This window comes from Salvelinus namaycush, chromosome 3 (genome assembly GCF_016432855.1).
Source record: "Salvelinus namaycush isolate Seneca chromosome 3, SaNama_1.0, whole genome shotgun sequence".
NCBI lineage: Eukaryota > Metazoa > Chordata > Actinopteri > Salmoniformes > Salmonidae > Salvelinus > Salvelinus namaycush.
This window is the reverse complement of record NC_052309.1, coordinates 25,654,602-25,681,224: the sequence shown is the minus strand read 5'-3', so window position 1 is coordinate 25,681,224 and position 26,623 is coordinate 25,654,602. Positions and strand designations below refer to the sequence as shown.

The 26,623-nt window shown below is 41.3% G+C and overlaps 1 protein-coding gene across 4 annotated transcripts in view; it reads right to left on the bottom strand.

The window, feature by feature from the left end:
- The window catches only part of LOC120045128 (THO complex subunit 2-like), an 80,841-nt gene that overhangs the window by 39,311 nt on the left and 14,907 nt on the right, over positions 1-26,623 (bottom strand). For all 4 annotated transcript variants that reach the window (XM_038990024.1, XM_038990025.1, XM_038990026.1 and 1 more), the window contains exons 10-15: positions 23,527-23,682; positions 21,629-21,801; positions 21,153-21,348; positions 20,993-21,034; positions 14,163-14,293; positions 13,801-13,902 (exon numbers count right to left, since the gene is read on the bottom strand). In XM_038990024.1, coding sequence (XP_038845952.1) covers positions 13,801-13,902; positions 14,163-14,293; positions 20,993-21,034; positions 21,153-21,348; positions 21,629-21,801; positions 23,527-23,682 — 800 coding nt within the window. The remainder of the gene's footprint in view (positions 1-13,800; positions 13,903-14,162; positions 14,294-20,992; positions 21,035-21,152; positions 21,349-21,628; positions 21,802-23,526; positions 23,683-26,623) is intronic.

Genomic DNA, 26,623 nt, shown 5'->3' with positions numbered 1-26,623 from the left:
TGTGTATATCCATAAATATGCCAGCCGATTCATGATTGACTGGTTGAGAAACACTGCCCGCCTGTCCATCACTATGGGACAGCTGGAGCTCGAATTGAAATATTGAAACATTGCAAATAGTCGGCGAGACAGACCGTAAGGTTTATTAAAATCTCCACTTAAGAAAATAATCTTATTTGAAAATAAATTGTGAGATAATGTCTTGATGCTTTTTATGGTGGAGATCAAGTTTATAAATTGCCTGGCTGGGCTGATGAGACAGTGAATTGCACAATCAGATGGAACAGAGTAAACAGGCATTTTAACGTCATAGATTTGCAGTTTTAACCAATCAGTATTCAGGATTAGACCCACCAGTTGTATAAGTTTAATGTCTTATGTAAACAAGCAGCCGGGAACTAGTTCTGCATGATGGCCAGTGGCGGGGTCGATAAACCTGGAGGATTCACCATTATCGTTTAAATCTCCAGTTTGGGAACATTTTGGCTTCCCAGCAGATTACAACGGCGATGGACAGAGAGCGTACGTCTCCACTGCTCAAGAGAATAGCCTACAGTATTGCAGCTGCCAACACCTCAAACATGTTGACACATTTACACCGACGTCACCCCAGTATTCCTACCACCAGATCAAGACGGTGGTTGAGAATGGGGAGTTTAAGCACCACGTGAAAGTGCTCGAGCCACGTTACGAACTTCACCCTCTCACAATGAATTGGCCAAATCACCATGAGTTGTGCTTACTACAGATGGCTGAACCGCCAGGGCTACTTAACATTGACACAGCCCCAGAGTGCTACACACAAGTTGGCATATTCTTCTCTTTGTAAGAAAACATAGCATAGACCTAAACAATGTCTGAGCCATGTTTACACTCATATTGCACTTTATTTTAGTGTTAATGAGCAACCAGGTGTTTTCATTTAAGAAAATACAAAGTTTTGTTATTCCTGATTGCGATCCCATCAGTCATTATATGACTCATGATAGAGAACCAGGAATACCAACACTTTGTATTTTCTCAAATAAACAAAAAATAACTGGCATTTCATTTTCTCGCTGTACCTGAACTGTGACCGCAAAACCGCAATATGTACCGAACCGAGGGTTTGGTGAACTGTTACACCCTGAGGCATTACAATTGGCAAGTGGGCATGAATGTAATCCAAACTCAACCCTTACGTAAATTGTGAAGACCTCAGTTACACAAAACGGTTTTGGAATATACTGAATTTAGGGCCAAAATTACCCTACTTACACTTTTTAGACAATGTTACCATTGGAAAAAATGTTTGACTAATATCAATGCCACATAGGTCATTCTCAAACAGATACTTTTTTTGTTTTGTTGAGTTTCTCTTTAAAGGGGCAATCTGGAATTGGCATCTCTCAGCTGTTTATCAAAACATGTGACTGGGTGACCTTGTTGTGACTGTTTCAAATCCTGGATGGCCCCATTATTAACATAATCAAGCCCAATTAAAATACTGTAAACATTATACAGCCAGTGCTGATCATTCTACATAGAATGAAGACAGTTCCTCTTAGGAGATAATTGTGTGCAACATTTTCACTGTGCTAAAATATAAAAAAATTGCACTAACTATTATAGAAGTAAGACATTTGGTGAATCTAGAAAACATGCAGTCCTTGTGTATCATGTGCAGTAGTGAGGCTGTACTTCAGCACTGACCCCACAAAGCCCAGTTGTTCAGAAATAAAACAAGCCTGAGGCCCTTTCCAATGTAGGCACCGACACCAGCCCACGTCTGCTATTGTCTGTGTGTGTGTGTGTCTTTATGGCAGTGCGAGTGAGCATTTTGTTGAGAGCTGGATAAATTAAATATTCCTGGCCCATTGGGTGCGCAAGCCATTAGTAGATGTTAGCACTTGTATCAAATAAAGCCATGAAAGTTGCAGAACAGTCCTAGATCTGTGCCAACCAAAATAATTACTATGGTAACCAGGGCTGCATGTTAGTGCTTCTCAGCACCCACTTCCTTTTTTTATATACATGTTTCCATACCAACCACTGATATCCATAAAGAATTCAATGGACACAGTAACCTTGAGTTTATCTCCTAGAGAAATGTATGTAAACCACTGACTGGCTTTGGGGGTGCATTTCTATAGAGATGCTGCTACAGTGTACCCAAGGGGCATGGGTTGGATGATTGAATTCCGTTAGATGCCTGAAAAGTCTATCAAAAGGAAAATACGAGTAGTGGGTGTATAAAATGTGACTTCTAAGTGCCACAACCACACGATGGATAAAACAACGAGCCCTATATCGAACTGTTAAGACGATACGTTGGGGATGCGTAGCAACAGGCCTCCAATGTGTGTGGTCGCAATGCCCCTGGGCTGAATATAATAATTATAATTCCCCTCGCTCGGCTGCCAATCACCATGCTACAAAGCACCTCTCACATGGCTCTCTCAATTCTTATTAGCCATTGCACATCATCACTGGCGTAACGCCGTTTCTCTGGAGCCCGCCCGCAAGGAGAGAGTTCGGGCACCCCTCCCTAAAATAAAATCGAATGAGTCAGCCAGACAGCCACTCAAAAGTATAGACTAACGATCGCGGACAATGTTGCTGGAATTGCAGCATGTCTATGCGCCTATCAAATCGATTATAGGCTTTCTGTGGTGCCAGGGCATGTTAACTACGCATTAACTAATCGATAAATGTTTATTGGTAGGTCCATTTGGTCATAATTTTCTCATGTTATGCCTAACATTTCACAAAAGCTATACACGGTGTCTCAATGCTCCCACTTTTAGACTGCTGGTTGGTGGTAATAACGTAATTACTTGCTCAGTAAAAAAAGTTGGAAATTCAAAAATTGCAGATTGTAAAATACATTTTTGATGCAACAGCATACTAATCAGGTACAGATTTTGGGAATATAAAACTGTCCGGTATAGGCTATCTGAACCTGCATGACATGAGTCATGCTCGCGCTCTCTCCCAGCTTTGATAGAAAGTTGTTTTGAGTAAAACCAGTCTATTAAATAAGTCAGTCCAACCTCAAAACACTAGCTTACAAGGGACTGTTTCATTATGCAGTGTCATGACTGACTGCGAGAAACCAAATTGGTCAGATCAGATTTACAACGAATAACTTCAATCAGACCCCCTTTCACCCATAGAGGGGGGAGGAAATAACTAGTGGGGATTGACACTCACGTCCTGTGGTAAATCAAGGGAGAAGATCCAGGCTTGCGCTCTCCAAATTCACTAAAAGTGTGTGCTTTGTCTCAGATCTTTTCCCGCTGAAACTAACACCTTCAAAAGCAAATACAGGAACAATATTTTGAGCATAGAACGTGCGGTATGGTGGAGGTGATCTATAGAACACTAATGTCATTAAACATTTTATAAAATAAAATACTATAACTTGGAAAGTACATACACACTACATAGCTGAATTTTCCACACTATGGGTTGTGCATGTAATATGAAAAATGTGTGTTTTTCTTAAGAGGGATGTGATTTATGAAAAACAATGATCTCTTCCTAACTTTGCACAGTGAGTAATCACCACTCCGGAGTGCGGCCAGCCTGCCGGAACAGCACCTTTGGAGCAAAAGGTATGGGTTAGGGAAAAAAACACATTTAACCAGAAAAGGCATGAAGAGGCAGCTACACGTTTAAAATGGTTTGATAAAATCACCTCCCGGACAATCACTGGTACGGCTGATTAGCTGTTCTAAGTAAAGTACCTTCGAAAGCGAATTTAAGTAGGACCATCCTGTTACTCTGCTCAAACCGTATTACGCTATTCTCATCACCCCACTGGGGAAACACTGATAAGACTGGCTAGCCTACCTTCAAAGAAGTATCTTCAAGAGCGAATGGAAGAATAATCAACTCTGTAGTTCTGTTCAGGACTACACGACAAGTCACCGGATACCAGACAACTAAGAAGGATAACAGTAGAAGAGTTGTTGGAACCATTTCAGACAAATCAGAGCCTTACAAGCGTGCCGCGAAAAGGCCCAACACCCTTTCCAAGGCTGCCCCGTTCACAGAGTTCTCGGCGAACCCAGGCATTTCACGTAAATACATTAATGATTTCGTGCTCAAAGCGGCAGTGGTTCATGTTCAATGTATATGGTTATTGTAGGTGAGCGTAGTTTCTGAATGTGGCAATGTTAAGTGTCTCTGTCCCTCTCCATCACTTCTTTAACAAGCATCCATGTTGCTGTCATTGGCTATGGACCAGTTTTCAGCGTATTACCGGTGCAGTGTGTGTATGTTTATCCTGTGTTCCCATTTAATTGGCTAGTAAATAAATGAACCTAATTTGTGTAGTACTGAATGATATGATACAAGGTTATGATTAATAAGTTGACTCTTTATAGATGTGATAGGTAAAGACCTTTTAGAGTATAATTCGGGAGATGGTAACTCTTTAAAAGAACCGCTCCCAGATCCTAATGAGTTAATTGTTAGATTCATTTAAAATCAGGTAACAATTAAGCATAGTTAATTAGATAAATAATAAGTCTTCAGATGAATATTAAAGTCAAGACACGACAGCAGTGTAGTATCTATAGCTATATCCCGTGTTAACTGCTATTAACATTTTTATAAAAATTTCACATCAAATAGCCTAAGAATGAGGATAGAAGTAGTCGGCTTGGTGATAAATTCAGCCACTATAGTTGAACCATTTATTGTTGTCTGGCTAATAGCCTACACAAATGGGCCGCAATATTTACGGTAAATTAAGAACACAATTGCAATTTATTGATTGAATGCAAAGAGATACCATGACGAGATTCAATGGCACATTGTTGTGCCATTGGTCCGCCGCCAGCACCTCATGTTTCAGCATGATAATGCATAGCCCCATGTCACAAGGATCTGTACTCAATTCCTGGAAGCTGGAAATGTCGTAGTTATTCCATGGCCTGCATACTCAGACATGTCACCCCATTGAGCATGTTTGGGATGCTCTGGATCGACGTGTACGACAGCGTGTTCCAGCTCCTGCCAATATCCAGGAATTTGTACAGCCATTGAAGAGGAGTGGAACAACATTCCACAATCAACAGCCTCGTCAACTCCACACGAAGGAGATGTGTCGAGATGCATGAGGTGGTCACACCAGATACTGACTGGTTTTCTGATCCACACACACCACTTTAAAAAATATAAATATATATATATACACACACACACACACACACACGTGGCCAAAAGTTGAGAATGACACAAATATACATTTTCATAAAGTCTGCTGCCTCAGTTTGTATGATGGCAATTTGCATACACTCCAGAATGTTATGAAGAGTGATCAGATGAATTGCAATTAATTGCAAAGTCTCTCTTTGCCATGCAAATTAACCGAATCCCCCAAAAACATTTCCACTGCATTTTAGCCCTGCCACAAAAGGACCCGCTGACATCATGTCAGTGATTCTCTCGTTAACACAGGTGTGAGTGTTGACGAGGACAAGGCTGGAGATCACTCTGTCATGCTGATTGAGTTCGAATAACAGACTGGAAGCTTCAAAAGGAGGGTGGTGCTTGGAATCATTGTTCTTCCTCTGTCAACCATGGTTACCTGCAAGGAAACACGTGCCGTCATCATTGCGTTGCACAAAAAGGGATTCACAGGCAAGGATATTGCTGCCAGTAAGATTGCACCCAAATCAACCATTTATCGGATCATCAAGAACTTCAAGGAGAGCGGTTCAATTGTTGTGAAGGCGGCTTCAGAGCAACCAAGAAAGTCCAGCAAGCGCCAGGACTGTCTCCTAAAGTTGATTCAGCTGCGGGATTGGGGCACCACCAGTACAGAGCTTGCTCAGGAATGGCAGCAGGCAGGTGTGAGTGCATCTGCATGCACAGTGAGGCGAAGACTTTTGGAGGATGGCCTGGTGTCAAGAAGGGCAGCATAGAAGCCACTTCTCTCCAGGAAGAACATCAGGGACAGACTGATATTCTGCAAAATGTACAGGGATTGGACTGCTGAGGACTGGGGTAAAGTCATTTTCTCTGGTGAATCCCCTTTCCGATTTTTTGGGGCATCCGGAAAAAGCTTGTCCGGAGAAGACACGGTGAGCGCTGCCATCAGTCCTGTGTCATGCCAACAGTAAAGCATCCTGAGACCATTCATGTGTGGGGTTGCTTCTCAGCCAAGGGAGTGGGCTCACTCACAATTTTGCCTAAGAACGCAGCCATGAATTAAGAATGGTACCAACACATCCTTCGAGAGCAACTTCTCCCAACCATCCAGGAACAGTTTGGTGACGAACAATGCCTTTTCCAGCATGATGGAGCACCTTGCCATAAGGCAAAAGTGATAACTAAGTGGCTCGGGGAACAAAACATTGATATTTTGGGTCCATGGCCAGGAAACTGCCTAGACCTTAATCCCATTGAGAACGTGTGGTCAATCCTCAAGAGGCGGATGAACAAACAAAACCCCACAAATTCTGACAAACTCCAAGCATTGATTATGCAAGAATGGGCTGCCATCAGTCAGAATGTAGCCCAGAAGTTAATTGACAGCATGCCAGGGTGGATTGCAGATGTCTTGAAAAAGAAGGGTCAAATATTGACTCTTTGCATCAACTTCATGTAATTGTCAATAAAAGCCTTTGACACTTATGAATTGCTTGTAATTATAATTCACTATTCCATAGTAACATCTGACGAAAATATCCAAAGACACTGAAGCAGCAAACTTTGTGGAAATTAATATTTGTGTCATTCTCAAAACTTTTGGCCACGACTGTATACAGTTGAAGTCGGAGGTTTACATACACCTAGGTTGGAGTCAAAACTAATTTTTCAACCACTCCACAAAATTTCTTGTTAACTTCTTATGGATGAGGGGCAGTATTGAGTAGCTTGGATGAATAAGGTGCCCAGAGTAAACTGCCTGCTACTCAGGCCCAGAACCCAAGGTATGCATATTATTAGTAGATGTGGATGGAAAACTCAGAAGTTTCTAAAACTGTTTGAATCATGTCTGTGAGTACAACAGAACTCATATGACAGGCAAAAACCTGAGAAAAAATCCATCCAGGAAGTGGGAAAACTAGGTTTGTAGGTTTACAAGTCTTTGCCTATCCAATATACAGTGGAAATTTGGTCCGATTGCACTTCCTAAGGCTTCCACTAGATGTCAACAGTCTTTAGAACCTTATTTCAGGCTTCTACTGTGAAGGGGGAGAGAATAAGATCAGGTGTCTGGCAGAATGCCATGAGCTCAGTCAGGCACCCGTGAGAGCGACCTGCGTTCCATTGCATTTCTAAAGACAAAGGAATTGTTCGGTTGAAATATTATTGACGATTTATGTTAAAAACATCCTAAAGATTGATTCTATACATTGTTTGACATGTTTCTACGAACTGTAATAACTTTTTTGACTTTGTCTGGATTAATGTGCCTGCGCCTCATGAATTTGGATTTGTGAACTAAACGCGCGAACAAAAGGGAGGTATTTGGACATAAATGATGGACTTTATCAACAACAAAAAAAAAATATTGTGGAACTGGGATTCCTGGGAGTGCAATCTGATGAAGATCAAAGGTAAGTGAATATTTATAATGCTATTTCTGACTTCTGTTGACTCCACAACATGGCGGGTATCTGTATGGCTTGTTTTGGTCGCTGAGCGCTGTACTCAGATTATTGCATGGTGTGCTTTTTCGAAATCTGACAGCGGTTGCATTAAGGAGAAGTATATCTTTAATTCCATGTATAACACTTGCATTTTCCTCAACATTTTTGATGAGTATTTCTGTAAATTGATGTGGCTCTCTGCAAAATCACCGGATGTTTTGGAAGCAAAACATTACTGAACATAATGCGCCAATGTAAACTGAGATTTTTGGATATAAATATGAACTTTATCGAACAAAACATGAAGTACTATGAGTGTCATCTGATGAAGATCAAAGGTTAGTGATTAATTTGTATCTCTATTTCTGCTTTTTGTGACTCCTCTCTTCGGCTGGAAAAATGGCTGTGTTTTTCTGTGACTAGGTGCTGACCTAACATAAATCGCATGGTATGCTTACGTCGTAAAGCCTTTTTGAAAATCGGACACGGTGGTGGGATTATCTTTAAGTTTATCTTTAAAATGGTGTATAATACTTGTATGTTTGAGGAATTTTAATTATGAGATTTCTGTTGTTTGAATTAGGCGCCCTGCAATTTCACTGGCTGTTGTCAAATCGAGCCCGTTAACAGGATTTCATCTGTAAGAAGTTAACAAACTATAGTTTTGGCAAGTCGGTTAGGACATCTACTTTGTGCATGACAAGTAATTTTACCAACAATTGTTTACAGACAGATTATTTCACTGTATCACAATTCCAGTGGGTCAGAAGTTTACACACACTAAGTTGACTGTGCCTTTAACCTTTTCAGGCTATGGGGCAGTATTTTCACATCCGGATGAAAAGCGTGCCCAAAGTAAACTGCCTGCTACTCAGGCCCAGAAGCTAGGATATGCATATAATTGGTAGATTTAGAGTCTAAAGTTTCTAAAACTTTTTGAATAATGTCTGAGTATAACAGAACTGATATGGCAGGCGAAAACCTGAGAAAATACACCCAGAAAAAAAAATATTTGAGGTCACTCTTTTCAATGGGTTTTCTTTGGGGATCTAGATTTCTGTGGCACTTGCATGCAGTTCCTATCGCTTCCACTGGATGTCAACAGTCTTTAGAAATTGGTTGATGTTTTTCCTTTGAGAAATGAAGTAGGGCAGTTCAGAATGAGGGTCGAGTGAAGTGTACTGTTTGTTAGAGGTGCGTGACCTGAAAGCTCGCTCCACTTTGTTTTTAGCCGCTATTTACATTTACATTTAAGTCATTTAGCAGATGCTCTTATCCGCTATTGAACGCAGTTTATCCTGTCTTAAATTGTATCGATTATTTAGGTAAAAAAATACCTAAAGTTGTATTAGGATTTTTTTTTTTTTAATGTTTGGAACAAGTTTACAGGTAACTTATTAGATATTTTGTAGTCATGTTACGCGAGTTGGAACCGGTGCTTTTCTGGATCAAACGCGCCAAATAAATTGACATTTTGGAGATATAACGACGGAATTAATCCAACAAAAGGATCATTTGTGATGTTTATGGGTATTGGAGTGCCAACAAAAGAAGATCTTCAAAGGTAAGGCATGAATTATATAATTATTTCTGCGTTTTGTGTCGCGCCTGGCGGGTTGAAATATGAATGTCATGTGTTTGTTTGGTGGGGAGCCTTTTTGAAATCTGACATGTTGGCTGGATTAACAACAAGTGTTGCTTTAATTTGGTGTATTGCATGTGTGATTTCATGAGAGTTTAATATTTATAGTAATTTAATTTGAATTTGGAGCTCTGCCATTTCAACGGATGTTGTCGAGGGGTTCCGCTAGCGGAACGTCTAGCCGTAACAAGTTAAACAGCTTGGAAAATTCCTGAAAATGATGTCATGGATTTAGAAGCTTCTGAGTCAATTGGAGGTGTACCTGTGGATGTATTTCAAGGCCTACCTTCAAAGCCCAGTGCCTCTTTGCTTGATATCATGGGGGGAAAAAAGAAATCAGCCAAGACCTCAGAAAAAGAAAATTGTAGACCTCCACAAGTCTGGTTCATCCTTGGGAGCAATTTACAAACGCCTTAAGGTACCACGTTCATCTGTACAAACAATAGTACGCAAGTATAAACACCATGGGACCGTGCAGCCGTCATTCCGCTCAGGAAGGAGACACGTTCTGTCTCCTAGAGATGAACGTACCTTGGTGCGAAGAGTGCAAATCAATCCCAGAACAACAGCAAAGGACCTTGTGAAGATGCTGGAGGAAACAGGTACAAAAGTATCTATATCCACAGTAAAACAAGTCCTATATCGACATAACCTGAAGGGCTGCTCGGCAAGGAAGAAGCCACTGCCCCAAAACCGCCATAAAAAAAGCCATACGTTTTGCAACTGCACATGGGGACAAAGATCGTACTTTTTGGAGAAATGTCCTCTGGTCTGATGAAACAAAAATAGAACTGTTTGGCCATAATGACCATCGTTATGTTTGGACGAAAAAGGGGGAGGCGTGCAAGCCGAAGAACACCATCTCAACTGTGAAGCACGGGCATGGCAGCATCATGTTGTGGGGGTGCTTTGCTGCAGGAGGGACTGGTGCACTTCATAAAATAGATGGCATCATGAGGAAAGAAAATGATGTGGATATATTGAAGCAACATCTCAAGACGTCAGGAAGTTAAAGCTTGGTCGCAAATGGGTCTTCCAAATGGACATTGACCCCAAGCACACTTCCAAAGTTGTGGCAAAACAGCTTAAGGACAACAAAGTCAAGGTATTGGAGTGGCGATCACAAAGCCCTGTCCCTACCCTATAGAAAATTTGTGGGCAGAACTGAAAAAGCATGTGCGAGCAAGGAGGCCTACAAATTTGACTCAGTTACACCAGCTCTGTCAGGAGGAAATGGGACAAAATTCACCCAACTTATTGTGGGAAGCTTGTGGAAGGCTACCCGAAACATGTGACCCAAGTTAAACAATTTAAAGGCAATGCTACCAAATACTAATTGAGTGTATGTAAACTTCTGACCCACTGGGAATGTGAAAAAAGAAATAAAAGCTGAAAAAAATAATTCTCTACTATTATTCTGACATTTCACATTCTAAAAATAAAGTGGTGATCCTAACTGACCTAAGACAGGGAATTTTTACTAGGATTAAATGTCAGGAATTGTGAAAAACTGAGTTTAAATGGTGTATGTAAGGTGTATGTAAAGGTGTATGTAAACTTCTGACTTCAACTGTTCAACTGTATATGTGACCAACAGATGCATATTCATAACCCCAGTCATGTGAAATAGATAGATTAGGGCCTAATGAATTCATTTGAATTGACTGATTTCCTTATATGAACTCTAACTCAGTCAAATCTTTGAAAGTGTTGCCTGTTGCGTTCATATTTTGTTCAGTATGAATTAAATCCAACTTGAGAGGCTTCCCTGGTCTCCAGAAGTTCTTTTTTGTGTGTAAATGTTTTCACCATGGCCTGTAGGTCCAGGTTATGTGCTCGACAGTTTTCTATACTGAGTATTGCCAACCCAGACAGTCTTTCCTGAGAAATTGTGCATTATATGATGATGAAGCCAAGATATACCAGAGATAAGGAACTGTTGATATTGCAACCAGACAACTTAAATGCTGGTTCACCAGTATGAAGGAAATAGCAAACAATTCATTTTTTCAAGCCCTCAAGAATTGTTCCCCGCTAAAGACGATGGCCAATAAACTGGCAAATTGGTTATCCAGTATCAACGACCTGTCCCCAGAGCTTCCTATACAGTTATCTTTAACGTTTTGAGGCCAGCAATTAAGGAGAATGAAAAGCTCAATTAAAGATGCTTCAAATACAGCAGTTCTGCAACACCACTCCCCGCAGTTTCCCCTGACATTGCTACGGCAAATCAAGCTTTTTTTGACCATTCCTGGAACTGTCGCTTCTGCGGAGAGATTGTTATCTAAACTAAATCTCAAAGAACTAAGAAGCATTAGGCTCTCGGGCTGATATGAGCTTTTGAACAACTGAGGGGATGTTTTTCAATGGCAGGGAGACTAGTCAGGATCGAGGGAAAGATGAACGGAGCAAAGTGCAGAGAGATGAAGTCCTGAGCACTCTGGATCAGGTTCTCAGACTGGGTCGAAGGTTCACCTTCCAACAGGACAACAACCCTGAGCACACAGCCAAGATAACACAGGAGTGGCTTCAGGACAAGTCTTTGAATGTCCTTGACTGGCTCAGCAAGAGCACAGACTTAAACCCGATGTAACATCTCTGGAGGGACCTGAAAATAGCAGTGCAGCGACACTCCCCATCCAACCTGACAGAGCTTGAGCGGATCAGCAGAAAATAATAGGACAAACTCCCAAAATACAGGCGTGCCAAGCTTGTAGCGTCATACCCACGAAGGTACGAGGTTGTAATCTCTGCCAAAGGTGCTTCAACAAAGTATTGAGTAAAAGGTCTGAATACTTATGTAAATGTAATCCGATTCAGGAAACTAGGCGTATGTCGCAAGTCATGACTTCACAGGAGAGCCGTTTGAACGAAAAAAATATTATAAAAATTTTGCTAAAACGCCTTCTCGAACATGTGACCTTTCATGTGCCTTAATAACAAACTTGTATGCCATTTGTAAATACAAATACAATTGTTAAATTACGAGCCTTGTTGGTTAAGCCACAGAAGATAGCAACCTTACAACTAACCATAAGTGGCTGAGATAATGAGTGGGCTGGACATACCGAGTTCGGATTGGTCTGACATATTGAAGGCTGCTGTCTTTTTGAGCTCGTCAGTCTGTTTCGGTAGTCCTGTCGAACGTGGCTTAAAAAAAAATATATTGTCTAGTGGAGCTCCATAAGTGTTGCTCTCCACTTTCTGGAGGATCAAGTTTTGAAATCCGTGGAATTAGAGGATAGCTAAAAAATAAATAAATAAAAAAACGAAAAAACCTGTCTCCGGATTACATCTTCAAACTAAGGGCAACCGTGGTATGGCATTCCTGACAGGGAGAAGCATCCATCATGCATGATGATGTAAACAGGTAAGATAGCTAGCTACATTTTCAGATTTAACATGTTTCTAATTTTGACAGAAAGTAGTTTCATTTCAAGCTAAAGTGTACTGTTAGCTAGCTAGCTATATGTCTTAAGCTAAAGTGTACTGTTAACTAGCTAGCTAACGTTAGCTGGCTGGCTCCATAGCGGACGTTATTCTTCGTTTGCCAGAGCTGTTTGCTTTTCTAGTTCGAGCTGAATATTAGGCATTGTTGGCACGTTGTTCTGTGTTGTTTAACTAGCTAACATTAGCTGGCTGGCTCGTTAGCTAACGTTACGTGATGTGTGTACTTGCCTGGTGTCAGTAAACGTCTGCAAAAAAGCATAATGAAATTGTTGCCAGCAGAGCTGGTTAGGCTGTTTTAATGTTATCCAGAGGTAAACAAATCATCGTCAGAGCGTCAAGTGTGCGCTCTGAGAGCGAAACGAGATGGGTGGGGCTAAAGCTTAAGAAATTGTGAATGATGCTGAATGGGTGTAGACAAAGAGCTCTTCACAAGATAATAAATCATTCAAAGATGATTTTCTCAAAAGTGAGTTTACCAGTTTATCAACTTTCAAAGGAGAATTACTTTCCCATTTTTCCTCAAATGCAGTGTATGATATACCATATTGTAACTCTGAGTCTACTTTTATCCAACGTAAATAAACACAATTTCACATTTTGCTACATAAGACCAAATCCAGGTGGTGAGACAAATGTGATTTCAGTTTTATTTTTTAATATAAATTAGCAAAAATTAAATGTAAAAACTTTAAAAAACTTTTTGCTTTGTCATTATGGGGAATTGTGTGTAGGTTTAATCAATTTTAGATTAAGACTAACGTAACAAAACGTGGGGGGGGAAAAATCAAGGGGTCTTAATACTTTCCAAATACACTGTATAATTAAAAGTCTCACTAAAGAAAGGTTACATTTTCTGGTGCCAACCTCATGTCAGCATCGGTGTGGACACTAGAGGCTGTAGCAAATACGCATAGACTATCACCTACACTCTTGACATGTAGGCTAATCGTGTTGTTTTCTTAACAGAAGAGCTACTGTTTTTTGGTTTTCAAATCAATTTAAATTGACTATTTTGGTTGATGGCCTTGGTGCCTTGGCAGATTGGGCACCTCTTGACAGGCAAATGACCTTGCCCCCTAAAATCAAGAAATTCCAGGCCTGCGTAGCAACGTGACTTACTTCATGATGTATTTGGCTCTGTCCACAGTCTGAGCTTTGACCTTGACCAGAAGTGGGTGGCTTGTGTAAGTCTCATTCTTCCACTGCCCGTATAGCCGGTACCTGACAACCACAGGTAGTAACACAGGTGGGTGGGTTAACAGTGACATATTTAATAATACATACACCAGGACCAGCCTGGAATTAGGACCTTGAAATACCAACAGAACACAACAGGGTCGGAGAATAGAACAAGTTGTATAAACCTACATACTCCAGTCTCTGTGTGGGCTTTGCTATCTCCATTGGATGGATTCAAAATGGATGGCCAAACATGTCAGTTCGAGTCTAAAAGGATACCACTATGATTGTGTGTGTCTCACCTGTGCTGGTAGGGGAAGAGTTTGAAGAGGCCCCAGAGCTCCTCTGACATGCAGGCGTTACACTCCATGAGAGAGAGCGAGGGCAGCAGCACCTGGTCTGCAATGCTCAGGAAACAACTCAGCAATGTGTCCTAGGAGGGAACAGGAGCACATCAACCACCAGAGTACAGACCAGAGTGAGTGGATACTTACAAAATTATATGGCCAAATATCGCCAATAAAAAAAAAAAAATAAAAAAAAAAAAGGCTCTCGGATCCTCAAAAAGTTCTACAGCTGCACCAGAGAGAATCTTGACTGGCTGCGTCACAGCTTGGTATGGAAAATGCACCGCACTCGACCGCAAAGCTCTACAGAGAGTGGTGCAGACTAGAGGTCGACCGATAAATCGGAATGGCCGATTAGGGCATATTTCAAGTTTTCATAACAATTGGATATCGGTATTTTTGGACACCGATTTGGCCGTTTTTTGTTTTTTACACCTTTAACTAGGTAAGTCAGTTAAGAACACATTCTTATTTTCAATGACGGCCTAGGAACAGTGGGTTAACTGCCTTGTTCAGGGGCAGAACGACAGATTTTTACCTTGTCAGCTCGGGGATTCAATCTTGCAACCTTACAGTTAACTAGACCAACACTCTAACCACCTGCTTTACATTGCACTCCACGAGGAGCCTGCCTGTTACGCGAATGCAGTAAGCAGCCAAGGTAAGTTGCTAGCTAGCATTAAACGTATCTTATAAAAAACAATCAATCAATCATAATCACTAGTTATAACTACACATGGTTGATGATATTACTAGTTTATCTAGCGTGTCCTGCGTTGCATATAATCGATGCGGTGCGCATTCGCGAAAAAGGACTGTCGTTGCTCCAACGTGTACCTAACCATAAACATCAATGCTTTTCTTAAAATCAATACACAAGTATATATTTTTAAACCTGCATATTTAGTTAATATTGCCTGCTAACATGAATTTCTTTTAACTAGGGAAATTGTGTCAATTCTCTTGCAACAGAGTCAGGGTATATGCGGCAGTTTGGGCGGCCTGGCTCGTTGCGAACTGTGTGAAGACTATTTCTTCCTAACAAAGACAGCCAACTTCGCCAAACGGGGAATGATTTAACAAAAGCGCATTTGCGAAAAAAGCACAATCGCTGCCCGACTGTACCTAACCATAAACATCAATGCCTTTCTTAAAATCAATACACAGAAGTATATATTTTTAAACCTGCATATTTAGCTAAAAGAAATTCAGGTTAGCAGGCAATATTAACCAGGTGAAATTGTGTCACTTCTCTTGCGTTCATTGCACGCAGAGTCAGGTTATATGCAACAGTTTGGGCCACCTGGCTCGTTGCGAACTAATTTGCCAGAATTTTACATAATTATGACATAACATTGAAGGTTGTGCAATGTAACAGGAATATTTAGACTTTTGGATGCCACCCGTTAGATAAAATACGGAACGGTTCCGTATTTCACTGAAAGAATAAACGTTTTGTTTTCGAGATGATAGTTTCCGGATTCTACCATATTAATGACCTACGGCTCGTATTTCTGTGTGTTATTATGCTATAATTAAGTCTATGATTTGATAGAGCAGTCTGACTGAGCGATGGTAGCCACCAGCAGGCTGGTAAGCATTCATTCAAACAGCACTTTTGTGCGTTTTGCCAGCAGCTCTTCGCAATGCTTCAAGCCTATCAACTCCCGAGATTAGGCTGGTGTAACCGATGTGAAATGGTTAGCTAGTTAGCGGGGTGCGCGCTAACAGCGTTTCAAACCTCACTCGCTCTGAGACTTAGAGTAGTTGTTCCCCTTGCTCTGCATGGGTAACGCTGCTTCGAGGGTGGCTGTTGTCGATGTGTTCCTGGTTCGAGCCCAGGTAGGAGCGAGGAGAGGGACGGAAGCTATACTGTTACACTGGCAATACTAAAGTGCCTATAAGAACATCCAATAGTCAAAGGTATATGAAATACAAATCGTAGAGAAAGAAATATTCCTATAATAACTACAACCTAAAACTTCTTACCTGGGAATATTGAAGACTCATGTTAAAAGGAACCACCAGCTTTCATATGTTCTCATGTTCTGAGCAAGGAACTTAAAACGTTAGCTTTCTTACATGGCACATATTGCACTTTTACTTTCTTCTCCAACACTTTGTTTTTGCATTATTTAAACCAAATTGAACATGTTTCATTATTTATTTGAGGCTAAATTGATTTTATTGATGTATTATATGAAGTTAAAATAAGTGTTCATTCAGTATTGTTGTAATTGTCATTATTACAAAAAAAAAAAAAAAAAAAATTACAAAAAAATAATAATAATTCGGCAGATTAATCTGTATCGGCTTTTTTGGGTCCTCCAATAAAATCGGTAAAACGTGCGTTAATCGGTCAACCTCTAGTGCAGACAGCTCAGTATATCAGGGGGGGGGGGGGGGGGGGGGGGCGAGCTCAGTGCCATCCAGGACCTCTATATCAGGTGGTGTCAGAGGATGCCCCAAAGAATTGCCCAAGACTCCAGCCACGTCTGGCAAACGGTACTGGAGCATCGGCGCTTGGATCAACAGGCTCCGAGACAGCTTCTACCCTCAAGCCATAGGACTGATAAATGTTTTATTAAATGGTTACCTGGACTATCTGTACTGACCCCATCTTGCACTGCTCTATGCACACTCACACAAAACCCACACACATCCACTACAAACACGCGCTCTCACACACAGCTGCTAATCTGTTCTTTATTTTACTCATCATCATCATCTATCCTGATTAGGGCTGTTAGCGGTTAAGCGCTAAAATCGGTTAGCTGCTGAAAATACATTTGACCGGTCATGATTATCAATCTATAGATTAATTTGCGTAATTAAATTGTCTTGTGTGTATTTGTTACTCGTTATGCATCTTATTTATCACAGGCGCATAAAATACAGAGCCTAGTTTGAGGTGCAGTGGCCTATCACCTGTCAGACAGCGCGAGAACAGTTCCTCAATCTGTTACTGCAGTGAAACATGTGCTTTTATAAACCTAGTCAGTAAGCAACAAATAACAATTCTACATGCAATCGCGTGTTAACTGTTTTCATGGCCAAGATTAAAAAGAGCTACTATTTTTGGGGCGACGCACAGTCGTTCGGAGTGGACACGTTGTTTGCAGAGCGCACAACCTAGGCTACACTTGTGAGGAAAAAGTTTTTGGTTTATTTCATTCCATTTATGAGTTGTCAATGTATTAATCTTCTTTTGATGGAGCGCTACTGTCAACCTTGAGTAAGGACACGTACCGGATTACGCATAGAAGTAGGCTACCTGGCCTGCGCGCAATGTAGGCCTATAAAACGTGCCCATTTGGGGATCTGATACTATTTCTTATTGTATTAACTCACCATCACTGTGAAGTTTCTCAAATATTTTATTATTCAACTCAAACAGCAATTAACAAAGTCTGTTATTACAGCCATTGAGAAAGACAATAGTTCCTCAACATAGCCTATGTAAAAAATCTTTCCAGTTCTCTCCCATTCGATAACCACTCAGCATGAAAGGGGGGTGGGAATAAACGTAAATCAGGTAGGCCTATTTTATAACTTCTTATCCCTTGCGCAAATAGCCTACCATTTTGTCCGTCTGTCCAGAGCTCACTGGCATGGGAAACCTAGGGCCCAGAATATTTTATACAATGCTACAATTTGTTTAGCATGGGCTGGACCAAGTTAATAGTGGATACAATGTTTCAAGTTCTTGCAGACAGGCAAAACGTAGCCAATGTGATTTAGAGGATATTTTCTACCTGCGGCTGCAATGTTCGTATTTGTTAGCTTAAAGTAGGCTATATTTGCATTTTGGTAATGGCAATAAAAGTTATTTAGATTTGTATAATTTTCATTTAGAATTGATTAGTCACGACATTGATTTTGAGATACTTTATTATAAATAAAATGAAACTGTTCCACGAAAATGTGCATATGAAAAGCATAACTGGTACGCAGATCAGTAGAAAGGTTACGATAACTTGGCACTCCAAATGGAAAAGGTTGCGGACCGCTGGTGTAGCCTTTTCCCGGCAACTTCAGGATTATAACTAAGGCCAGCAGCAGCGGGAGGAGTGGGTGGAGGGCTTTGGAAAAGGGTTCCCTCTTCTGGTTAGGCTATATTGATCTCTGGCTCCGTCTTTAGTCATTTGTGTGTGTCGCAGTGCTTAAAGCATCATACAAGCTCAGTGGGCTACATATTGTTGATTTCATTCAAAACACACGTCTTAAAATTTCTATTGATTAGTAGAAAGATCAGACCACTCTCGGTCGACCAATATTTTTTGTGGGTCGGGAACAACCCTACTTCCTTGTACATATTTACCTTTGTTGGATTCTAGCCTGAATTATAGTTATTCATGTTACCACACTAACTTATTGATTACTTTACATGTACAGTGGGGCAAAAAAGTATTTAGTCAGCCACCAATTGTGCAAGTTCTCCCACTTAAAAAGATGAGAGAGGCCTGTAATTTTCATCATAGGTACACTTCAACTATGACAGACAAAATGAGAAGAAAAAAAATCCAGAAAATCACATTGTAGGATTTTTAATGAATTTATTTGCAAATTATGGTGGAAAATAAGTATTTGGTCACCTACAAACAAGCAAGATTTCTGGCTCTCACAGACCTGTAACTTCTTCTTTAATAGGCTCCTCTGTCCTCCACTCGTTACCTGTATTAATGGCACCTGTTGGAACTTGTTATCAGTATAAAAGACACCTGTCCACAACCTCAAACAGTCACACTCCAAACTCCACTATGGCCAAGACCAAAGAGCTGTCAAAGGACACCAGAAACAAAATTGTAGACCTGCACCAGGCTGGGAAGACTGAATCTGCAATAGGTAAGCAGCTTGGTTTGAAGAAATCAACTGTGGGAGCAATTATTAGGAAATGGAAGACATACAAGACCACTGATAATCTCCCTCGATCTGGGGCTCCACGCAAGATCTCACCCCGTGGGGTCAAAATGATCACAAGAACGGTGAGCAAAAATCCCAGAACCACACGGGGGGACCTAGTGAATGACCTGCAGAGCTGGGACCAAAGTAACAAAGCCTACCATCAGTAACACACTACGCCGCCAGGGACTCAAATCCTGCAGTGCCAGACGTGTCCCCCAGCTTAAGCCAGTACATGTCCAGGCCCGTCTGAAGTTTGCTAGAAAGCATTTGGATGATCCAGAAGAAGATTGGGAGAATGTCATATGGTCAGATGAAACCAAAATAGAACTTTTTGGTAAAAACTCAACTCGCCGTGTTTGGAGGACAAAGAATGCTGAGTTGCATCCAAGGAACACCATACCTACTGTGACGCATGGGGGTGGAAACATCATGCTTTGGGGCTGTTTTTCTGCAAAGGGACCAGGACGACTGATCCGTGTAAAGGAAAGAATGAATGGGGCCATGTATCTTGAGATTTTGAGTGAAAACCTCCTTCCATCAGCAAGGGCATTGAAGAAGAAACGTGGCTGGGTCTTTCAGCATGACAATGATCCCAAACACACCGCCCGGGCAACGAAGGAGTGGCTTCGTAAGAAGCATTTCAAGGTCCTGGAGTGGCCTAGCCAGTCTCCAGAACTCAACCCCATAGAAAATCTTTGGAGGGAGTAGAAAGTCCGTGTTGCCCAGCAACAGCCCCAAAACATCACTGCTCTAGAGGAGATCTGCATGGAGGAATGGGCCAAAATACCAGCAACAGTGTGTGAAAACCTTGTGAAGACTTACAGAAAACGTTTGACCTCTGTCATTGCCAACAAAGGGTATATAACAAAGTATTGAGATAAACTTTTGTTATTGACCAAATACTTATTTTCCACCATAATTTGCAAATAAATTCATTAAAAATCCTACAATGTGATTTTCTGGATTTTTTTTTCTCATTTTGTCTGTCATAGTTGAAGTGTACCTATGATGAAAATTACAGGCCTCTCATCTTTTTAAGTGGGAGAACTTGCACAATTGGTGGCTGACTAAATACTTTTTTGCCCCACTGTATAAGGAATGTATATGTTGGAGTCAATGAAGGGTAGATAGGGACTTGCTGTATGGGAAGTTACTGAGTGAGATAATGGGAAGTCCAGAAAGTTCATATTCTGTTCCATTTTCTAAAGAGGGAGGCAAAGGGCAATAGTTAATCTCTGATAAGGCAGGCCAGCTGCGGAACTAGGGAGGAGCGAGTAATTCGGCTCGAGGTCAAGTCAACAGATGAAGTGAGATGAAACCTCTGGGTGGGGGGCCAGAGGGGCCCACCACAACAATCATTTCACACACAAACTTCCACAAAGGTTCTAGCATCAGGCAGGGTCATGACAACGCCAGTGAGAGGAAACAAATAAGTTCCTGCCTAGCAACAGAGATGTATTGGCTGTCTAGATGTGTAAGGAGTTGACCCCGCCTATGAGGAGGTTATAAATATATGTGCTTGTGTAATCATGCCTTGTCTTTGCACGGGTATGACCCAGTGGGTGAATATACTTTGAGCTTTTCCAGTCGTCCGTTTGAGTTTGTTCAGAACCTAACACCTTAAATACCTCGTAATCCTACACAATGATCTGGTACTCACTGCATATAGCTCCATTGTTGTGTATTTTATTCCATGTGTTACTATTTATTTATTTGATACATTTTTAACTCGGCATCGTTGGGAAGGGCTTGAAAGCAAGCATTTCACGGTAAAGTCTACACCTGTACACCTGAATTTATTCTCTGTGAATTCATCGTGCTGATTAATACAACAAACCTGTTCAAGACACTTCTTGGTCCCATTTACTTTGACAACTCACCATTTTGTCCTTGACGTTGTCATTTCTACCCTCACTTTGGTACTGGAGGAACAAAAGAAAACACGAGGGCAATTAGTGAGATGAAGCCAGGGTAGGAGGGTATCCCAATACATTTTCCTTTGGGGATCAATAAAGCATCAATTGACTTTAGGGCCTGTACCTCTTTCATAAAGCCCTTGCCCAGGCGTACTATCTTGGCAAAGAGGATGGGGTCATGGGAGAGGTGGGGCCCCAGGTAGCAGAGCATGCTGAACACGTCCCTGCGCAGGTCCTCAAAGCTCTCGGCAGGCCTGGGGGCCCGCTTGTTCTTCAGGGGCCTCAACAAACATCCCTTGGCCCCTTTGGGGACCCCGGCTCTGCAAAGGGAAACACAGGTGAGACAAGGCATACTACAAACAGCAACATAAAGCCTCCACTGCTCTAGTGTTAACACTAGGTGGTTCTGCATGCGACTGTTGTTGTGTCTGTGTGTGCCTACAATTAAATGAAAGGCTGGCATCAGAGTTTGTAGTATTTTGGCTGGCAGGCTGTGTATGTATGTACACTGACATGTCGTGTTGTATTTAAGTGAATGTGTACATTTCTTCCACTAATATGTAAAGAGCACAAAGTGAATCCAGGGGAGCGGGCGGGCACCTGCGGTACAGTGGCTCCACAGTCAGATGCAGCAGCTGGCAAAGTGCCAGAGCAATGGCCTTGTGAGAGGTGGCGTAGAAGGAGGGCATCTGGTCCATAATGCTTTGGGCATGGTGCCAGTCTCCGATCCTCAGCAGCGCTTCCAACAGACCCAGTTTCTGGTTATCAGGAGCCTGAGGGTAGAGGGGGAGATGCAGTGTGTGTGGGTGAGCTTGAGTGAAGCTCAGGGCAATTGGAGCAGCAGCAGAAGTTAGTCTGAGAGCAGCTCGTCCTTAGGTTTATGACGGAGGGATTTCACAAAGTACAAAGCAAGCCCATTAAAAGAGGTTAAGGAGGATTTGCAAACACCTAGTGAGTAAATCATGAGTCGTAATTATTATAACAATTATTTTTACCCCCTTCTCCTCCCCAATTTCGTGGTATCCAATTGGTAGTAGTTACTGTCTTGTCTCATCGCTGCAACTCCCGTACGGACTCGGGAGAGGCGAAGGTCGAGAGCCATGCGTCCTCCGAAACACAACCCAACCAAGCCGCACTGCTTCTTGACACAATGCACATCCAACCCGAAAGCCAGCCGCACCAATGTGTCGGAGGAAACACCGTACACCTAACGTCCAGGTCAGCGTGCACTGCACCCGGCCCACCACAAGAGTCGCTAGTGCGCGATGAGACAAGGATATCCCTGCCGGCCAAACCCTCCCTAACCCGGACGACGCTGGGCCAATTGTGCACCGCCCCAGCCTGGGCTCGAGTGCCTTAGACCACTGCGCCACCCGGGAGGGCCTATGAGTCGTTATTTTCTCCAGCAGCACTGGATGGGAACAAGGAACTGTAGAAATCTGTCTTCGTACCTAACGCTGCACTTAATTCATGTGTGACTTACACAACCACCTGTGACACAGCATAGTAAGGCAGTGTTGTCAGGGAGAGGCTGAGTGTGGGATGAGTTAACTAGCTAGAGGACGAACTGATATTCTGCTCATCCAATGTCACTAATTTTTCGGGCCAGGCTATTTTATAAAAAACTAAAAGCACTTACGTCAAACTGTGAGCTTAATGTTGAAATATGTTTGTGAATTTGTCTCCCAGTGTGTTGGAAAGCAGACGGAACCAGGTTCTCCTCTAGGATTTTGCCTGTACTTAGCTCTATTTCGTTTTATTTTTTTATCATAAAAAAAATCCCTAGTCATAAGCATACCCATAACATGATGCAGCCACCACCCTGTTTAAAAGATGAAGAGTGGTACTCAATGTACTGTGTTGGATTTGCACCAAACATTACACATTAGAACAGAGTTAATTTCTTTGCAGTTTTACTTTAGTTCTTTATTGCAAACAGGCTGCATGTTCAGGAATATTGAAAGAATATTATTTTTTTGTGCAAGCCACTGGAAAAACTATTATTGAAAGAGTTATTTGCTACATTTAGCATTAGCATGATGCGGGCACTCAGATGACAGATGCAATCTGACAATCTGGATCTTGGGCTGGAGGCTGAATTTATTTTAGAAACATGGTTCACAAAAGCCTTCAGTGTTGCTCTTCGTTACTTTTAACACGTGGGAGGGAGAGGGGGCTGCTGCTGCAGCTTTAACTCTAACAGACCTCCTCTGGCCCATCAATCACTGTCTCTGTCTGTCTGTCGGTGGTGGTATGCACAGCCCTGCCTCAGACAGACACGGACTGACACCTCGTTAACACACAACAATAAAGCCTTTTCCCTTTCCTTCAGCAGCACACAGAGGCAGCCTTATAAAGACAGGGCTTCATCATGGCAATTCAAGAATGACACTTAGTGGAAGTAGACTTGCGCTTTAGTGTGGAACAGTTACCCAAATGTGGAGACATGTATTTCAAATAGTAGAAATGTGTGCGAGTGTAACATGAGATTACTTTACCTTGTCATTCTTTTCCTCCTCTTTCTCCTTCTCTCTCTCCTTGTCCTCAGTCTTCTCGGAGGGCACCACCACCATGGTGAGCTTGCGGGCGATCTGCTTGGCCTCTGTGATTTCTCTCTTGTGCTCCTCTACAATGCTGACATCCAGTGGCATCAGCTGGGAGGGCAACACAGGCTCAGTCATACATCAGGTCACAATTTATAGCACCAGGCATTTAGATTTCTCTGTTGGATCACATGTTGCACAATCTGGCATGCACTGAGGACAACCAATGTTAGTCAAATCTTTGATATTAAATTATATACATATAATTATACAATTATATGCCTTTAGAAAGTATTCCCACCTGTACCTTTTCCACATTTTGTTGTGTTACAAAGTGGGATTAAAATGGGTTTAATTGTCATTTTTTTGTCAACGATCTACACAAAATATGTCAAGGTGAAGAAAATTTCTAACACTAGTAAAACATTTATAGAAAAATCTAATATAAATTGATTAGAAAAGTATTCAATCCCCTGAGTCAATGGCAGTGATTACAGTTGTGAGTCTTTCTGGGTAAGTGTAAGAGCTTTGCACGCCTGGACTGTACAATATTTGTGCACATTTTTTAATTCATCAGGCTCTGTCAAATTGGTTGTTGATCATTGTTAGACAGCCATTTTCAAGTCTTGCCATAGATTTCCAAGCCGATCTAGGTGAAAACAGTAAATAGGCCACTCAGGAACATTCACCGTCTTCTTGGTATGCAACTCCAGTGTATATTTGGCCTTGTGTTTTAAGTTATTGTCCTGCTTAAAGGTTAATGTCTCCCAGTGACTGTTGGAAAGCAGACAACCAGGTTTTCATCTAGGATTTTGCCTGCGTTTAGCTCTATTTTGTTTCTTTTTAATCATAAAAAAAACTCCCTAGTCCTTGTCGATGACAAGCATACCCATAACATGATGCAGCCACCACCATGCTTGAAAAGATGAAGAGTAGTACTTGGTGATGTGTGATGTGTTGCTCCAAACATAACACTTTGTATTCAGGACATAAGTTCTTCTTATGACTGGGGGTAGTATTAAGTAGCTTGGATGAAAAGGTGCCCAGAGTAAACTGCCTGCTACTCAGTCCCAGAAACTAAGATATGCATATTATTAGTAGATTTGGATAGAAAACACTCAGAAGTTTCTAAAACTGTTTGAATGATGTCTGAGTATAACAGAACTCATATGGAAGGCAAAAACCTGAGAGAAAAATCCAACCAGGAAGTGGGAAATCTGACATTTGTAGGTTTACAACTCATTGCCTATCGAAGATACAGTGGGCTATTGGTCATATTGCACTTCCTAAGGCTTCCACTAGATGTCAACAGTCTTTAGAACCTTGTTTGATGCTTCTACTGTGAAGTGGGGGCGAATGAGAGGGGAACGAGTCAGAGGTCTGGCAGAGAGCCACGAGCTGACCATGCGCGTTCACGTGAGAGTTAGCTTGAGGCCCATTGCATTTCTACATACAAAGGAATTTTCCGGTTGGAACATTATTGAAGATTTATGATAAAAACATCCTAAAGACTGATTCTATACATCGTTTGACATGTTTCTACGGACTGTAACGGAACTTTTTGACTTTGTCTGCTTGTCTGCCCGCGCCTCATGAATTTGGATTTGTGAACTCAAGGCGCGAACCAAAATGAAGTATTTGGACATAAAGTTAATAATTTATCGAACAAATCAAACATTTATTGTGGAACTGGGATTCCTGGGAGTGCATTCTGATGAAGATCAAAGGTAAGTGAATATTTATAATGCTATTTCTGACTTCTGTTGACTACACAACATGGCGGATATCTGTATGGCTTGTTTTGGTCTCTGAGCGCTGTACTCAGATTATTGCATGTTGTGCTTTTTCCGTAAAGCTTTTTTGAAATCTGACACAGCGGCTGCATTAACCTCTAACACCTCCCAAACCCGGATCCGGGAGCACCCCCATCAGTAGAAAAGCTACTAGCATAGCGTCACAAGTAAATACTAGCATCTAAATATCATTAAATCACAAGTCCAAGACACCAGATGAAAGATACACTTCTTGTGAATCCAGCCACCATTTCTGATTTTTAAAATGTTTTACAGGGAAGACACAATATGTAAATCTATTAGCTAACCACGTTAGCAAAAGACACCGTTTTTCTTACTCCACCATTTTTTCACTCCATCAGTAGCTATCACCAATTCGACCAAATAAAGATATAAATAGCCACTAACCAAGAAACAACTTCATCAGATGACAGTCTGATAACATATTTATTGTATAGCATATGTTTTGTTAGAAAAATGTGCATATTTCAGGTATAAATCATAGTTTACCATTGCAGCCACCATCACAACTCGACTAGAATAACTACAGAGAGCAACGTGTATTACCTAATTACTCATCATAAAACATTTCTTAAAAATACACAGCGTACAGCAATTGAAAGACACAGATCTTGTGAATCCAGACAATATTTCAGATTTTCTAAGTGTTTTACAGCGAAAACACAATATATCGTTATATTAGCATACCACATGTGCAAACATCACCCCAGCATTGATTCAAGGCAAAAAGAGCGATAACGTTATCACCACCAAAATATATTAATTTTTTCACTAACCTTCTCAGAATTCTTCAGATGACAGTCCTATAACATCATATTACACAATGCATATAGAGTTTGTTCGAAAATGTGCATATTTAGCGGCACAAATCGTGCTTATACAATGAAAATAGTGTCCAACTACTCAAGCAATCTGTCCGGCGCCATCTTGGAAAGACACCTATTTTTATCGAAAACTATTCATAAACTTGACTAAAAAAATACAGGTTGGACAGCAATTGAAAGACAAATTAGTTCTTAATGCAATCGCTGAATTACATTTTTAAAATTAACCTTACTGCGCAATACAGGGTGCGCTAAAGCGAAGCTACCCAAAAATTAATGGCGGCTTATGCATTTAACATTTTTCAACAGAACAACGATTTATCAGCATAAATAGTTCTTACTTTTAGATTAACTCCCATCAGAATCTTGGGAAAGGTGTCCTTTGTCCAGAACCATCGTCTTTTGGTCGAAAGA